Raw genomic sequence first — 17,867 nt, forward strand, 5'->3', positions numbered from 1 at the left:
AATGTAGAATGTAAGAACATAAGTACATGTTTGCTCATGTCAGGCAAGGAGATCAATGTCTTGATATTCATCGATTAATCAGATAGATAAGAAGAATGTCACCAAGGCAGTCACATTCGTTCGCAAATATGCACTAATGCTTGAGACAAGCCACGAGAGCCGCGTATACTAAACCCACTTGAGCGCTATGATTTGTTCTGTCGATCATGTTCCTCGGGAGACTTTGCTGTTTTTGTACAGCCCCAGTCCGTGCGAATGCTTGATTTTCGGCCAGTGTTTCATGATTGTACGAGGCCGACGACGTAATACATCGGCATATAATTTTCAAAGCCAGAGTCCAATGACCGAACACCCTACATAGTACACCCATCGCTGGCGGATGAAAAGTGATTCTATTTTAGGGGCTTAGGGTTAGGGCTTTGTTATGCGTCTGGATGGCATCATAACAGATTGCCTTAGCTGCCATGTTTTCCCATATCCAAAAAATCAGTTGACAAAACAAACTATAATATGTCTATCTACCTCCTGGGCTAGGTATAGAATGCTCGTTTTCATACCATGGAACACAAATTATAGGAATAGAGGTATCTATCTATGTAGGTGCCTAGGTATACCAAGGGAGACCAGTTGACAGCGAATTATTCAACTACCTATTCAGGCATTGAATCCAGATCTCTTCAAAATCTCATCCAACAAGACATGGGTCCTCAACGCCGAATCAAAAGTCGCATAGTGTGATTGATCATCTTTCAAGAACGCCTCATACACTCCAGTAACATTGATGCTCAGCCGCTCGAGATAGCTCTTGTCCGCATTATTTGCATAGGGGACCTCGACAGTTTCATTTTGACCAATTTTGAGTCGCAGCTTTCTTCCTGGATCTGACATTTGCCATTGTCCTTCCGGTGCGGTAACCTCTATCTCGCCCTTGGTGCCTGTGATCAACCATCGAAGGCCGATGCCATCCACGGTATGCATGAGATCTCTGGAGCAGATCGAAGCTACTGCGCCGCTGTCCTTGAGCACCCCTTGGACCAGGATATGGTCAGGAGTGTTCTTAGGGTACTCAGGTACTTTGATACTACCATCGCTACCCCGAATCGCAATCTTGGTTCGGGCGGCTTTGAGGATAGAATGCGGTTCGACGAATTCGCCAAGGACTTGTGTAAAGGAGTCGAAGACTGTGCACTTTGATATAAGCATATGGCACGACACTGGATCATCTTCATACAATAACTTACAATGACCGAAAAATATCATGAAATTATTACCACCGTTCTTCATGTCCAAATAATACTCGCCACCATCAAACCAAGAGTCCGTCGGCAAGCCGCTCATAGGTCCCAAAACAGAACTGCTCGTTATGTTACCTATTTGGCCTGATTCCAATAACTCCTTCAGCTTATCCACGAGCGGATCTGCGCGCGCCTGCAATCCGACTATAGTCCTGACACCATTCTCTTTTGCCAATGCCGCCAATTCCTCAGACTCAGCAAGACTAGCTCCCAGAGGCCATTCGACAAAGACGTTTTTCTTAGCTAGTAGCGCCGGTTTGGCGAGTTGATAGTGCTTCATAACCACAACACTGATGACGATGAGATCAACATCGGGGTCTTTAGCAATCTCTTCTGGACTGCCGTATGCCTTGGTTGTGGCTGGKAGATTGTATACTTTGATGGCCTTCTCAGCTGCCTCTTGAGATGAGTTTGCGAGTGCAACAATTTCGTAGTCTGGTGAAGATAGTAGATATGGGAGGTGAGCTAGATGAGCCCAGGCGCCTACTGTCATGCTATCTGGTTTGCTTGAAGACAGGCCGATAAGGCCGACGCGGATAGGTGCCATGGTTGTTTTTGAGCGTATTCTAGATACTTATGATGCCCTGTGAGTATGAGTATCTTAGGAAAATTCATGTTCCGGAGGAGGAATCCTCCTTTATAACCATCGTCTCTTTGAGGTTGTGCCAGAAAAAATCTTCAGCTACATCCATCCGCTCATCGTTCAGCAAACAATTTCGGCCGAAATTAGGATCTCAGCGCAACGATCGCAAATCATTCCATCATTGAGTAGTTGTTGCATACGCCGCGGACTCTCCAAAGTGACGGAGAATGCGAGCTTCTGATTGGCTGAATCGCCGCGGATTTCATTTCTGCTGATGACAAACCACACTCTCCGTTGAAGCATTTCATGGTCAATCCTGCTTGCTGCTTTCAAATCCCCTAGTCACTCTGTGGATCTAGGAGTAAAGCGGAAATAATGCCAAATACACGCAGGAAAGCTTGCCAGCAATGTCGGTCAGCCAAGGCCCGATGTTCGCTTGCCTCTCCGTGTTCACGTTGTGTGGATCGCAGACTACCCTGCCATTACCCTACGTTGAGATTCAGATACCGGAACAATCTCCGTCCATCTACTCAACAGTACACGCATGATGCATCATTTCATCTCTCAGATAACATTGCTAATGCCACGTCTGTGGGCGATTTGCTTCGGCCTACCGAGCTCATTGATTGGAATGAAGTTGAAGGGAATAGTGGTCTATTAAATTCATCTCTCGTTGATACGAACTTGAATTCCAATCATGAAAATGAGACGTCCGGAACGCTTCAGGCTTCTCCGCTTCTTTGGGACAGTAGTATAACCAACAGCTTATCAGGGTTTGTACCGGCACTCAACCCGAACGACACTTCCATCAATGGAGCATTATTTCGAATCAGTCCTTCGACTGCAAACCTAAGGTCAATATCTCCAAATTCATCCTCCCTCACCAGGGGAACCCTCGAACCGAGGAATCATCTTCCGAAACATTCAAGTACTACTACCACAGCAGCAAAAACCCTGACACACAAAATCCTTCGAGGCCAGATAAAGGGTTATCCAGAAATGATGATCCGTGTAAATCTTCCTCATTTCATTCACCCACAATGTGTCTTGAGAGATCAATCGGTACAAGACTGTATCTCCGATGCCGGTATACATTCTTGTCTACCGGAGCCGTTGGCAATATGCGCAAGTCTCATGCACATGTTCTTCACCAAGACCGATGCAAGTAGTGCATTTGTGAAGGGGAAGATATACGAGGAGCATTGTCGTTTGCATCGTGAGGTAATTCCCCTTTCCCTTGCAGTTCATAGCTTCCACATTGACAGGTCGATTAGCATATGGCTTATGATGTAGAAACACTTTTGGCTGCATTTCAAGCTACTTTCATATACATCATAGTGCAGGGAGAAGGGACGTCGTCTCTGATTTGTAATAAGCAGCACAGCGGGGTGGTGCACTCTATGCTAAAAAATTGTGGTGTAGGTCTCTCACAAGATAGGACAAGTCAATGTAAAACCAGATTGAGATTAACAAACCTCGGGTGAGCAGGAGATCGGGAAACAATTATACATACTCTCTGATTATGAGTCACCCCTCGAACTCTCTCGCGATGTTCGCCAAATGCGCATGAATTGGGTACTGAAGGAAAGTATAAAGAGGTTCGTCCAACTTCCATCGTTGAGCTCAAGCTTCCGTGGTTACATGGTCCTAACATACATTGTAGATCATACTGTCTGCTGTATGGAATTGAGTTACTCTCCGGAATTGCCGTCGCGGCTACAGAAACCCAGCGAACCGAATGTCTATATGGATATACTCGCGTGCCGCTGCCATCTTCACGAGATCTATGGTCAAGTGCATCGAACCAGGAGTGGGCAAAACAATACAAACGTTTCCTTGGTAGAAAGTCGCAAGAAAGTGTACTGAGAATGCAGGATTTAATGTCTTCGCTACAAGCTTCGACAGTGGGCGACGGAAAGGCTGCAAACCTTGAGTCTCATAAAGATATATCTGAATGGTGTGAGAGGTTAGATGATTTTGGGATGTTGATTTGTATGGCTACTATGGTGGAGCAGGGTTTGTAGTCTTCTTGACCACAATTCAAGGCCCCAGCATGAGATGGTATGTTCTGTGATTTCTGTAAGAACTCTCCTGTGATTCAGGCTGTTAGATTACAATATTTCGAAAGTAGCTACAGAAAAGACACAATGGAAAATTAAAATAGACGATTTGCCTTGTACTTCAATGCATACAATTCTTTACCTTTCCCACACCTCTTATCTTCTCGAAGATAAGCAGGTCGATGTGTGGTGATCTTCGAATGATGATTAGGGCTTCCATTTTATCTCTACTCGTTCGTCATCCTCGACACACGGGCTTCTCCGCTGTTTCAAAGACTTTCCCGGCCTGCCCTTAACATGACTCAAACAGCAGCCGATATGAAGAATGAACTGGGTCCTAAATATCACAGCCAAGTCGAATCGCTTTTGTCTCTTGGTTTTCTATCTTCTTGAATTCTTGGATAGCATGTGGCAATGATAAGGTACTTGATAGCCTTTCTGGGGCTTGATCGTTATCATCGCCAACCTAGAGCTATTATAGATGTATGGCAGCCATCATGTAGCCAATGGAAGATATAATAACTCACACATGAGGAATATAGCCAAGAGATAGCCTATAACCCTAACCCCAGTCGAGGAAACGGGCCTAAGGCAGCCACTTCCTTTGCAGATCAGTCGTCATCACCACATTTCTTAGAGATTTTGGAATTTTTTGGGATATACAGTCAGCGAGCTAACTTTATACCTTGTATAAATATACGTATCGTCAAATCTTTTAAGGGAATAGAAGGCGATGAATTGTCAAGCTCAATGCTGAGGTGTATAAAGTCCGAAAATTGGGCCAATCAGAAAGCCAGCAGCAAGTTGGCCATACAAATTGACTTCCCCACGGCAAGTCCAACTCCTTTTCTCCAATGCGACTACCTCTGTCGCACCTTCGTCGCAACACTCAGCTAAAGGGAACAGGCACACTGGTGACCTTTAAGCTGTGAGCATTAGCGAAGAAATCGACCACGATCCTATGACCTTTGTCCGCCGTGTTCGTTAAGCTCGACCTACGTTCTCCGCCCTGTCCGTCTCATGCGGTCTCCGCTCGTGACTCCCCGCCGACCACGACTCTACAATTAATAGACGCCGGGTATATTGAGCAAGCTGACGGGAAATATTAAAACTTCGCTAATTTGTATCCTCGTACTCTGCAAAGCTCGGATTGTATGTCGCTGTTGGGTTCGCGCGGATGGGTTGCTCCGAGAGACATCGTCCATTAACGACACCTGTACGAATAATTTCCCGGCAGTGCGAAGTCTGAGAACTGATCCTAGTCTGCACAATCTGTGAAACATTATCATGTCTTCGGGACAGTCAGGCACGGTACCTGATACAAACACAATCCCTCAGCAGAGCGGTGGTGATACCCAGGTGGAAGTGGACGACTTTGGGTTACCCATACGACCAAAGAAGGAGGGAAACAATTCAGAAAACTCCGATCCTGCCTCGCCAGTATTTCACGACGCTTCGGAAGCACCATCTTCCACTGACAATATTCCGCCTCAATCTCAAGACCATCCAGTGACGACGAGTAACCATGCCGAAACGAGCCAGGAAACAAACAAGGGGGAGGACGGTACCGAGAGGATTGAAGCTCAGGCTCCCGCTCCGCTTGCCGGGCTAGGCGTCATGATTGATAGTCATAGTGGTTCTGAATCGCATAATAATAAAGACTCTGTGGAAGAATCACCAGTGCAACGACAATCGACAGATGTCAAAGAAGAGAAGCGTACGCACGCGAAACATGACTCGACAGGTGCTTCCGACTGGTCCCACCAGAAACTCACCGAACAACATTCGGACGAAGAAAGTGATGGAGAGGGAGACTGGAAAGCCATGCCCGCCCTTGGCGAGATGGACTATTATGATGACTACGGCAGATTAGTCGCAAAAGGTTCGAAACTAGACGATGATGACTACATGAAGTCTGGAGCCGTCAGTCGCGGCTATACGCGTGTGCAGTTCGACGACGATGTTCATTCTGTAACTAGTATGGACGAGGATACGGGCTATCTTTTCAAGGAAAGTCATGGAACCTCGGCCGGTATTGACGACGATACTCGCGATCCTCTCAGCCAATTACAGGCCACAAAGGACCTTCTCAGTGAGAGTCAACGTATTGCTTATGTTGGCGTTGTGCGCCTCGCCATCTACAAAATGACCAGTGACATGGAAAAGATTCCTACAACAAAGGCTTCCAAAAAGGCTTTGCAAGAAGCCGTGGACTCAATGAAGAAATGGAGCCAAGGGGTGATGATACGTTTGTTCGCCCATATGGATATTGATTCCGCAGAGCAAGTCATGATTGAACAACTTGCTGAGCATGGAGTCCAGGCAGCAGATCTTGTCGATCCTTTGATGAAGAATTCTCGGGTCAAGAACCCAATGGCGGAAGAAGGGCGCTCATCACTTGGTACTCCATCTCCGAACCCACCGAGTCCTGCGAGCGAAAAGCAAAACAACTCTCCGCCATTGAACTCGCCTCCAGCTTATGAGGAAACTCAATCTCCTCCAGCTTACGGTGCGGAAGCCGGCGAAGTGCCGGCGGTCCAGACACCTTCTCAGATGCCCAAATCAGCGAATATAGAAATTGACCTCCGATGGACCGTACTCTGTGACTTATTTCTTGTTCTTATTTCGGAAGCAAATTATGATGCCCGCTCGCGCTACCTGCTCGAACAGGTAGGCGAGGCAATGAAAATCTCCTGGATGCAAATTTGTCGGTTTGAAAAGAAAGTCATTGATGCGCTCGAAATGGAGCAAGCCGCCGAGAAGGAGACTTGGGATGAATCGGAGCATATGGAGCAGCGACGTAAAAGGGCACTGAAGTCCAAGTACGTGATAATGGGCCTGGCTACTGTTGGCGGTGGATTGGTTATTGGTCTGTCGGCAGGTTTGCTAGCACCGGTCATCGGTGCTGGTCTGGCAGCTGGTTTTACGACTATTGGAATTTCTGGAACGGGTGCTTTTCTGGGAGGAGCCGGTGGTACAGCATTGATTGCTTCTGGTGCGACACTCACGGGTACTTATTCAGGTCTAAAGGCTTCACATCGTCGAACGGGTGCCGTTCAAACTTTTGAATATCGCCCACTTCACAACAATCAACGAGTCAATTTGATCGTCACTGTTTCCGGATGGATGACGGGTAAAGTCGATGACGTTCGACTGCCTTTCAGTACGGTCGATCCAATAATGGGCGATCTTTACTCGGTCGTCTGGGAGCCGGAAATGCTGCAGAGTATGGGTTCTACCATTAACATTCTGGCGACAGAGGTATACGATACATTTCGTTACGCTGCAAAGTAAAAGACTGCTAACATTATATACAGGCTCTTACTCAAGGTTTACAGCAAGTTCTCGGTAGCACTATTCTAACAGCGTTAATGGGAGCTTTACAACTCCCCATTGTCCTTACCAAACTTGCTTATCTCATTGATAATCCTTGGAATGTCTCTTTGGTGCGAGCCAATGCTGCCGGCCTAATTCTTGCAGATTCTATAATGAGTCGCAATCTTGGGAAAAGACCCATTACACTTCTCGGCTTCTCTCTTGGCTCACGAGTAATCTTTTCCTGTCTCAAAGAGCTTGCCAAAAAAGGAGCTTACGGCTTGGTTCAGAATGTTTATATGTTCGGTTCGCCAATTGTGGCCAACAAGGACGAATATCTGAAAGTGCGAAGCGTCGTAGTCGGCAGATTCGTGAATGGCTATTCGTCTAACGACTGGATTCTTGGTTACCTATTCAGAGCTACCAGCGGAGGTATCATGCGTGTGGCAGGTCTTGCTCCTGTTCTCGACGTTCCGGGCATGGAGAACTTTGACGTTACGGACCTGGTGAGCGGACACATGAATTACCGTGCAGCGATGCCCCGGTTATTACGTGAAGTTGGCTGGGAGGTGCTAAGCGACGAGTTTGCTGAGATCGAGGACCCGGATCCGGAGAATCATGCGGAGCGACAGCGAGAGCTCATTCGTGAGATTGACGAAGCACGCAGAGAAGCGGAGCAGAAACCAGACAAGAAAAGATTCGGTCTTTTTAAGAAATCAACTTTGGCGAAAAAGAAAGGCTGGGAAACTTACGATCCCGATCAGCCAGGTCTTGTGCCACACCCCGATTCGCCAAACTCGTCGTCGGGACGCGATAGTGTCCTCTTTGATATTGACGCCATCAGAGCAGAACTAGCGTCAGAGCAAATTGAGGTCAAGCAACTCGAGTCGACTCTGCCTCCGATCAAGTTAGATTTGAATAACAATAACCCTGATCGACCTGAATTACGACCATCCAAAAGTGAAAATGACGCTCGTACTTTATCCGATAGTCTCCCATCCACCACAAAGAATACCCCCGAACTTTCTTACCCTGCACCAGCGAGCAGTGATTCGAAAGCAAAGCATGACGATTCCCCCAATAAACACGATTACGATCCAGAAGAAGATGTTCAACTGACTTTCGACACGGCATACCATAATACATCGACGACAATAACCCCCCTCGGCGCCTCAACCTTCGATAATGAATATAATTATAATAACAATAGTAATAACAGACTCCACGACCAAGACATCTCCTCGATGAGTCGGCCGCCACTACATTCCGCTGCAACAACGCCAGTCGATTTTGGACACAATGCTTGGGCCGAAGGTACGAATCACAACGAGGGTGAGATTCATATGACTTTTGAGTGAGAGAAGAGAGACATTTTAAACTTGCATTGCATTGCACTTTACGGTCTGATTCTTATTCTTATTCTATTTATATATCATTACCTCGCTTCTTGCATACTAATACTTTGATATTCCTTTCTTCGTGCTGTGTTCTACCTAGGTTTGTTGGCGAAGTAGCGGTTATCGAGCATTAGAGATGAGAGGCGTCTATGAATCTGTTTACATTTGTTTCCCTAACACTAGACACACAATAGAGCCAGTGACTCCGTGTGCATAATTTATTTCTGCCATGTAATATTTCTAATATATCTACTGTAACTTGGTGATGTCTCATACTACGGGGCATCGGTATTTGCAAAGATAAGAAACACGTGAAGATAAGCGGAGCGCGCAAGGAAGGAACGCGGCAGACGCGTCTCCGAGCTGTGATGCTCCTACTGCGTTATAATTGCTGTGCAAAGCTTCGCGAATCCTTGTTGAGCATACGCTATACTTATGTCTGCTTTGACGCCTAAAAATAAACATGCTTATGATCAATTGATGAGTCCCTGAAGGCTTGTCACATGGGTAACCAGACTTCGCGGGAATGCTGCCTAGTTAACACTTGACGGGCCAGCTCACTGAACTCTCAACGAAGACATAGAGCGCTCCTTGAATTGTTCGAGGGATTCAATTTGTGGCCCGATTCAGAACGGAAGCAATTGTTCCGATCAGAGATACGACAAGCGACTATTCCAACACAGCCTCACTTATCGACTACGCTCGCGATATAATATCAGCTTATACCCCACCGTACTCTCACCATCACCTGAGAAGTATTATTCGGTCCATCCAATCTGAGACGGCCGCAAGATGCCTCCTCTTTCGAGACATACAGCTGGAGCACCACTAACGCGAGCTGGTGGCAGATTTATAGCACGAGGATCCCAGAACGATGCAATACCCAAAGAAGAACCCAGCCAAAGTCTAAAAGCGGAACCTGCCACCGACGATGAGCCATTGAGTTCTAGTGAGGAGGAGAGCGATAGCGAACGATTAAGGAAGCAAGAGGAAGAGGAAGAGGAAGAGAGGAAGAAAGAAGAGGATCGACAGGCTGAGCAGAAAGTTGCAAAGGATATTAGCAAGAAAGGCGCGGGCAAACGAAAGCGGGATGATGGGAACAAGAGCAATCCGCCTTCTTCAAGTACACCCAGGGAGGATGACGGGTCTTTCTTTGGTGGTATCAGATCATCACAGAAGAGCAGCAGTCAGGGATACGGGAACAAATCCAGTGGGAACAAMCCTGCCGTATTCCAAATGCCCCAGGAAGTATATTTGAAGGACAGGAAATTTGAAAGTTTCGAAAACTTCAAGAATCCAAAAAAGATCACCATTGCAAGCCCTCGCAAGTCGCAAAAAAAGACTAGAGGATCGACTGCCAATGGCTCCAAGAAAAAAAAAGACACTATATTCCGTATGCCTGCGCCCCTTAAGGAGGACCCATCTGACAATATGCCATTGTCGGTCAGCCATTTCAAGGAACCTCCAGGGCAGTCTACCACAAGCGCCCCCAGTTCTGCATACACTGCCGCAGACTTCGATTTCGATTTTGATGACTTATCATCACTCAGCTCGCCGCCGTCTGAATTGGCTTCGTTATTATCAGCAGATGATGATGAGTACATGCAAAATGCACCCGCGAAAATAGACCAGTCGCTTTGCCCCAACTGCAACGCCCCTGTCAACCCAGAAATACTACGCGAATATCTTCTAAGGCCAAATCGACGTTTAAAAGACGATCGTCTCTTTTGTGAAAGTCACAAGATGAATACGGCAGAGAAGGATTGGACGGATAACAAATATCCCACGATTGATTGGGATGTGTTCGACAAGCGAATTCAAGAACATCTTTCAGAACTTGAACGCCTTCTAGTACCTAACCCTTCGACGTTTTTCCGCGGTCGTTTTGAGAGCACTTTGAGTGATGGACAAGCCAAAGTCTTCAAGTTTGACTTGGAGGGCGATAGTATAGAAGGGTTGTCGTGCGGTTATTACGGTCCTCAAGGGGCAAATAAAATGTTAGTTCCGCTACAACTGCAATACAATCAAATTTTCAAGCTAACATGTGTCTAGGTTGAACTTTATAACGTCAAAATACTCCGGCAAGCTCCGTCAACTAGCGGCTACGGACAAGGTCGTCAAAGCCGCGGGAGCAGCTGCATATGCGCAAGCTGTGCTTGTCCCAGAATTGACCGTCCTTTTAATCAAAGAAGATATGAAGGTCGACAGTCAGGACGCTCGGCAAATCCTGAGGGAAAGCACTGAGATTGGATTAAGACTCAATCCAGCAGAACAGGATCAGATCCATGTGGCAGAAAACTGAAGATGTTAAGGGGCATGATTATTGATGAGGAGAGAACCTATCCCTACGTAAAGGGCACTATATATCGAAGTATATGTTAGCTAAAAGGCATGTTTTATGACGGATTTGTCTAAGTCTCGGCAGCGCAATGAGCCTGCATAGCTTCCATCCGTGTAAAAGCAGGCTTTACAATATCACTATCTCGCTATCATTTGCTTTCCAGTTAGTTATCAAGAGCTATAGATCTTTCGAATTTGTACCAAGGTGTACGGGCGTACGAGAGCAGTCACCACCAACATACCGGGTATCTCGTCACTAGAGCTTAGGGCTAGGTGTTAGGACTGGCCTTGCTAGAAACGCTGTGGCGGGAAGAGKCTACCTTTGTAACTATATAAATTCCGTGTCCCCTTCGGAGTACGGAACCTTGCTAGCTCCAATGTAATTAATTTCCAATGACTCACAATTGATATATCAAGTTCGCAAACAAGTACGAAGTGTTTAGTCGTCAAGAATGTTGGTTACCGTATGATACGCGTATGTTATACATTACAAAGCATTTCGCTAGTATTACGTAGCAAGCCGAGATCAACATTCGTAAATTACGGTACGACCTTCCTAATCGGTGCTCGGGCGGATCCATCACGTCACGGCGCTCTTATCTTGTCTGATCTGATCATCCTACGACGTCCCCCGCAACTTCTTTATAATCTCCAACATCGCACACATCTGATGTAGCTGGATTGTTCTTCGATAATCCAGGTATTTGCAGGTGTGAGCAAAGTCATCCTTGAGATAGACTCTCAAGGTTCAAAAACGAAACTATGAAGGAAAAGGCAGACCTCAACATGCCTCTATCGGAGACAACTCCGCTTCTCGTGGTGCAAACTGCTCCCAGGCGACACCGATATCCTCATCATACCCTCCGTCGCACATGCACCGCCATCCTATGTCTTGTACTTCTTATTGCAGTGACACTATTCCTCTTACCAATTAAGCTTTTATCGCGCGAGGACGGTGCTCCATGGGTGTACGGTCCATGGTCCAAGCCCTACCCTCAATCATGGCCACATGGAAACGGTCTGTCCAATGCAGAGCTGCGCGCACTTTTACACGAGACCCCTACAGCAGAGAAGATTGAAGAGTGGAGTAAATACTATACGGCTGGTCCACACTTGGCTGGCGCCAATTTCTCGCAGGTGCTTTGGACCCAGGAAAAGTGGAAGGAGTTTGGTGTCGAGGACACAACGATTGCCACCTACGATGTTTATATTAATTATCCGCTAGACCACCGTCTCGCGCTCTTGAATAAGAAGGGTGAAGATGACTATGAAGTCGCTTACGAGGCGAGTCTAGAGGAGGATGTTTTGGATGAGGATGGTACAAGTGGTCTGCCAGACCGTATCCCGACGTTCCATGGCTACTCGGCTTCTGGAAACGTTACTGCGCCGTTCGTATATGCAAACTTTGGTACATTTCAGGACTACCAGGATCTGGTTGATGCAGGCATCTCTGTTGAGGGCAAGATCGTGATTGTCAAATATGGCGGTATCTTCCGCGGTCTCAAGGTAAAGCGTGCGCAAGATCTGGGTGCCGTGGGTGTGATCATCTATTCAGATCCCCAGGAAGATGGCGATATTACCGAGTTGAATGGGTATGAGGCATATCCTGCTGGACCTGCTAGGAATCCAAGTGCAGTTCAAAGGGGCAGCGTTCAGTTTCTCAGTATGTGTGCCAATTCCACCCGATGTACAAAGACTAACATCGTATTTTCAAGGCATTGCACCAGGTGACCCAACCACTCCCGGGTATGCATCGAAGCCAGGCGTCGAGCGACAGCCTCCAGAACACTCCATCCCGTCGATTCCATCTCTCCCCATCTCATACACCGACGCCTTGCCACTTCTCAAAGCTCTAAATGGCCACGGTCCCAAGGCAGCTGATTTCAATGACTTCTGGCAAGGCGGCGGCTTAGCTCATAAGGGTGTTGACTACAACATTGGACCTACTCCGGATGACGTGGTTATCAACCTGCACAATCTTCAAGACTACGTCACAACTCCTCTGTGGAATGTCATTGGTGTTATCAAGGGCACTATTCTGGATGAGGTGGTCATTTTAGGAAACCATCGTGACGCCTGGGTCGCAGGTGGTGCCGGTGATCCCAACAGTGGCTCGGCAGCTCTCAACGAGGKTGTGAGAAGCTTTGGTGAGGCTCTCAAGGCAGGATGGAAGCCTCTCAGGACGATTGTCTTTGCCAGCTGGGATGGCGAGGAGTATGGTCTAGTTGGTTCTACCGAGTGGGTGGAAGAGCAATTGCCATGGCTCACAGTCGCAAATGCGGTCTATCTCAATGTCGATGTGGCGTCAAGTGGTCCTATATTTGATGTCAGCGGCAGCCCTCTACTCAATAAGGCCGTTCACGAAGTCACGAGGACAGTCCAGTCACCAAACCAGACGGTCAAGGGTCAGTCAGTTTTAGATGCCTGGGGCGGCCACATTTCTTCGCTTGGTAGTGGAAGTGACTATACCGCTTTCCAGGAATTTGCTGGCGTGCCTAGTGTCTCCTTTGGATTTAAAGGTGGAAAAACGAGTGCGGTCTACCATTACCATTCCAACTACGACAGCTTTGACTGGATTAAACGCTTTGGTGACCCTGGCTGGAAGTACCACGTTACCACTGCCAAGATTTTCTCCTTGCTTGGGGCCTACTTCTCCGAGAAACCTGTCTTGGGCTTCAATGCTACGGACTATGCCATTAATTTGCAGAAGTATGTTAACAACATCAGATCACACGCCGACAATCTCCCAAAAAAGACTCATTTCAGCTTTGGACCTTTGGAGCGATCAATTGCCGATTTCTACGATGCTGCAGTAGAATTCGACGCATATGCTGCCAAGGTTGAATCTGAGCTAGATCAAGAGGAGCCGTGGTACCACTGGTGGAAAAAGCTACAGCTATGGTTCAAGGTGCGCGCTATCAACACAAAGTACAAGACTTTGGAAAGAAAGTTCCTGTATGAAGCTGGCTTGGATGGACGAAGCTGGTTTAAGCATGTTGTCTTTGCTCCGGGTCTTTGGACTGGGTATGCTGGAGCGACCTATCCTGGTCTGGTTGAGAGTTTGGATGCGGGTAATGTTACAAACGCTGTGGTAAGTCCTTTCCTTCCCTTTAATAAAAGATTACAGCTAATGTTGTTGCAGAGATGGAGTGAGATTATCCAGGAACGACTTGGTGTGGCGACTAAGCTGCTTGAATAGGCCATGTCAGTTGTCGACTGCAAAAGATACCGCAGTATATAAGATCTGTGGATTATAAGGAAATTACACCGTGGATTATAGATGACGTCTCAAATTTTTGACAGATTGGTATTGAGTCTTCCTGTCCACGGGTATATACGAAACGTCCACTAGCGGACGGTTACTGAATCATCATACAAGTCTGGTGATGATATTGGAAAATATAGATGGTAGCTTGAGTATAAGTCAGATGTCCGTTTTACAAGCAATATTGAGACATACTTTGCATACCTAGGTCTCATCAATTATAGTTATTATATGCTGTAAATGCTCTCTATATACATAATGTCGCAACAAATTGTATCAAGAATAGGCAGAACGATGCAAAACACACTTTTCCATAAGTCAATATTGAAAAAAACGCCGTGCACCATGCAATCTTCCGATAGATATCATTCTGGTTCCGGGTCCTCATTTCTCGTACCCCATAAATCACGTTTCTTTTCAATTATTGCGATCGTTCATCATCATCGTCATCCACCCCCTCATCATCCGGCGCGAACCCATCCGTCTCCTGAATCCAAAACACTGGAATGGCCGCCACAACCGTGAGCGCCGTCAAAATCCACCACGGAATAATGACATACCCCAACTTCACGCCCACCGTAAACGCTTCACCAACCAGTGCGGGTCCAACTGCGCGTCCAATCGCACTTACACTCACGCCGACACCATTTAACGTCCCCAAAATCTTAAGACTGGACKCCGTATTCGTGAGCAAGATGGTGGTACAAGGAAACGCAAACATTCCGAGAATCATCTTGAGCATCAGCAGCAAATACACGATTATCATGCTCATAGACTCCGGCACAAGGACGAGAAAAGGCGTGATGAAGTATATGAACGGGAAGCAGAGAGCAACAGCCTGAAAGCAGCGCAGGACGCCGTACCGCTGCGCACAGAAAGGGAAGAAGATGAATTGCACAACATGCCGATTATGCCATTAAGGGTGTAGAGGATGCCTATCGTTTGGGAACCTGCATTCACTTCGTTAATATACTGCTGTTGATAGAGAGGAGAGGGGGCTTACCGAGTCCGAAGCCACTGGTAAATTTGAAGGGGAGTTGGACGTCTGGATTGTTGGTCAAGTCTTGTTTGGGGTGGTATAGGAATACGGGGAAGAGGGAGTCGAAGCCCATGCTGTGCATTGCTAACATGCCATAAACTATCAGGGTGAGGGTCGACTGTGGGGTGAAGATGGTTTTGAATTTGCTAGAAGTCTTCTTTTTGGGTTCGATAATGTCATAATCTGGGCTGTCGTTATTAGTACCATAGGTCGTGGCTTTTGAGGTTGGTATTGTGTTATTTCTTTCTTCGTGAGCGGCGCTCTCTTCGTCCGAGGCGAGAAGGCCAGTTCGTTCATTTACTGAAGTGTGGATCTTTCGGTGATGCGGTTTTGATCTTTTCGAGGAACATGACTGCGTCAACGTCTGCCCCAGAACCAGACCATAGTCAAGTTTATGCTTTCGACTCTCCAGGGTTTCCTACAATATGTCAACCATGGCCACCACACTTATTCGCGACCCGATGAACCTACCTCAAGAAACAAAAAACCCGTCATGATACCCACAACAAACAGAATCGCCGACAGAATATTCGGCAACGCAAAGGGATATTTCTTAAAAATCTCCCAATTCCCAAAAATCTGGGGATGCTTAACAGCCGGATTGGCCAGTGCACCTCCAAACGCCGGTCCAAAAATACTACCAATCGACCAGACCAACGGCATCATACTAAACGCCAGCGGTTGAAGTTCCTTCTCGCGCACGAGTTCAGCAACCATAGTCCTAATAATGCCGACGTTACCATTCATAAGCCCCAGAAACGCTCGGGAGACAAGTAACGTTGTGAGCGATTGCGAGAATCCAAAGACAAGACTGAAAAACATGGTTGATGTGAGACCCAGCAGGATCGAGTATTTGCGTCCAATGCGGTCGGATAATGTGCCCCAAGGGACGGCCATGATACACTGGCAGCCGGCGACGATGGCGGAGGAGATGCCGACCCATTTTGCGATTTCGTTTTTGTGCACGCCGACGCTTTCCATCATTTCGGGCTGTTCGCGGTCAGATATCAGTGGCCGTATGGAATTGTAGGGAGACATACCAGATATGGTAGAACCGATGTATATACCACTTTGGTTCATTAGATCTTGTCCTCGTTTCTGGTGCATCCTCACTTACCAGGTTCCGCGAAACGACATATTGCTAGCTTGCATGTTAACGGCTTGACTAGACATGGGGATTTTCAAATATGTGCCCATTTACCTAGTATCGTCAGCTGCTTAGCGGGCAGCTTGGGTTCTTTGCGCAACATCTTAATTTCATGAAATCAACCTCGGTCTGAATTAGGTTTTGTATACAGATGCATTAGAACGGTATCCAGGAGAGGAACCAAAGAACGAATGTATATATAGGAGCAATAGAAGTATCAACAATAACAAGAAGCTTGCACCATCAAGCGAGCAATAACAATAGCATTAACAAGAAAAGAGAAGAAGGAAAAGTAAAACATCGTGATAGAAAGGTCAATGTCACAGTTCGTATTAATTTCGCAGAAGTGGGGTTTTCCAAATACGACGGGCGTATTTGACGTATTTTGATCAGGTGGCGGTAAGAGATTTTGCGCTGATCCTATGTATTGCGTTACCTCTTTGAGTATTGTTTTGATACTCGGAATAAAATCCGATGTATAGTACTTCGATCTTGCGCAGAATTAAATGCGGCGTACGTGCGAGTGAGTCAGTGATAGGCTAGTATTGCATCGTATCATGTATGGCACTGTCCTTGTGACGCCGCAACCCTAACTTAGCATGGCAAAGAGACAGGTCTAGACGAAAGTGCTGTTAGCATCGATCGACTGGACTAAGCATTCCCGCTCTGACGTTTGCGAGTTCTGGTTTGCAGCCTCTGCTAGGGTTTACATTGGTTACTGAAAGGGGAACATTGTTGTAGATGGAGTGGGGACCAGACTTTCAGGGTTCGTGCTTGTTGAACAGTGTTGGAAATTGTATGGCCGCAGTCGCTCAGTCGTTTGGTCGTATTGTTCTGCAGGTGAGATATACTACTGACTCGATGGAACCTACTACTGATCTCAGCGAGTATCTACCGATGGCTGATTGAAGACGAAGAGCGGAGTAGCATTATAGCACTATCCAACACGCAAATTCAATTATTCACATCAACTCACTCCAATGCTTTCTGCCATCTAGACCCTCGCAGCCCTCTTATCGCGAAACGCCAATCCAAAAATCACCAATCCATACGTCGCAATCACACTAAGCGCAATGGGCACTGGCTTCCTCAGCCTCAACGCACGAGGCACAGATGATCCCGCGAGAACCGTCGAGGCGAGCAGACCAATCTCCTCGGCGTATGGCTGGTTGTTGCGGAGGCGGAAGAGGCTCAAGAGGTACAGAGCGCCGACAGATAGGCCGGCGGCGATGGAGGGGATGGAGCCGGTTCGTGCGTAGCCAATGATGCCGCCGAGAGAGGTGAGGGCTGAAAGGGCGCCGGCAGAGGTTATGGTGAAGTCTTGGGAGACCTGTGCAGTATGTCATATGTCATTAGTTAGCGGCGTTGAAGTTGTCAATGATATCACTCAAAGTGACAAAAGAGACAGTCAGCAAGGACGCACCAT

At 47.0% G+C, this 17,867-nt stretch overlaps 6 protein-coding genes across 6 annotated transcripts; 3 read left to right on the forward strand and 3 right to left on the reverse strand.

The window, feature by feature from the left end:
• Positions 1-654: 654 nt before the first annotated feature.
• On the reverse strand, positions 655-1,842 carry BHQ10_007271 (uncharacterized protein; the record flags this gene model as incomplete). The annotated part of the gene is made up of 2 exons (XM_040879949.1): positions 655-1,181; positions 1,242-1,842. 2 exons carry the CDS (start codon positions 1,840-1,842, stop codon positions 655-657), a joined length of 1,128 nt encoding a protein of 375 aa, XP_040735775.1.
• A 3,383-nt stretch (positions 1,843-5,225) lies between these two features.
• On the forward strand, positions 5,226-8,611 carry BHQ10_007272 (uncharacterized protein; the record flags this gene model as incomplete). The annotated part of the gene is made up of 2 exons (XM_040879950.1): positions 5,226-7,199; positions 7,256-8,611. 2 exons carry the CDS (start codon positions 5,226-5,228, stop codon positions 8,609-8,611), a joined length of 3,330 nt encoding a protein of 1,109 aa, XP_040735776.1.
• Positions 8,612-9,442: 831 nt separating this feature from the next.
• Positions 9,443-10,952, forward strand: BHQ10_007273 (uncharacterized protein; the record flags this gene model as incomplete). Its single annotated transcript, XM_040879951.1, has 2 exons — positions 9,443-10,647; positions 10,703-10,952. The coding sequence occupies 2 exons, from the start codon at positions 9,443-9,445 to the stop codon at positions 10,950-10,952; spliced, it is 1,455 nt and encodes a 484-aa protein (XP_040735777.1).
• An 824-nt stretch (positions 10,953-11,776) lies between these two features.
• Positions 11,777-14,189, forward strand: BHQ10_007274 (uncharacterized protein; the record flags this gene model as incomplete). Its single annotated transcript, XM_040879952.1, has 3 exons — positions 11,777-12,653; positions 12,706-14,081; positions 14,133-14,189. 3 exons carry the CDS (start codon positions 11,777-11,779, stop codon positions 14,187-14,189), a joined length of 2,310 nt encoding a protein of 769 aa, XP_040735778.1.
• Positions 14,190-14,676: 487 nt separating this feature from the next.
• BHQ10_007275 (uncharacterized protein) lies at positions 14,677-16,544 on the reverse strand (the record flags this gene model as incomplete). The annotated part of the gene is made up of 6 exons (XM_040879953.1): positions 14,677-14,864; positions 15,259-15,712; positions 15,766-16,284; positions 16,335-16,363; positions 16,412-16,435; positions 16,496-16,544. The coding sequence occupies 6 exons, from the start codon at positions 16,542-16,544 to the stop codon at positions 14,677-14,679; spliced, it is 1,263 nt and encodes a 420-aa protein (XP_040735779.1).
• Positions 16,545-17,435: 891 nt separating this feature from the next.
• BHQ10_007276 (uncharacterized protein) lies at positions 17,436-17,867 on the reverse strand (the record flags this gene model as incomplete). The annotated part of the gene is made up of 2 exons (XM_040879954.1): positions 17,436-17,771; positions 17,865-17,867. The coding sequence occupies 2 exons, from the start codon at positions 17,865-17,867 to the stop codon at positions 17,436-17,438; spliced, it is 339 nt and encodes a 112-aa protein (XP_040735780.1).

Source organism: Talaromyces amestolkiae, assembly GCF_001896365.1.
Source record: "Talaromyces amestolkiae strain CIB chromosome Unknown scaffold15.1, whole genome shotgun sequence".
In the NCBI taxonomy this organism is placed as follows: Eukaryota; Fungi; Ascomycota; class Eurotiomycetes; order Eurotiales; family Trichocomaceae; genus Talaromyces; species Talaromyces amestolkiae.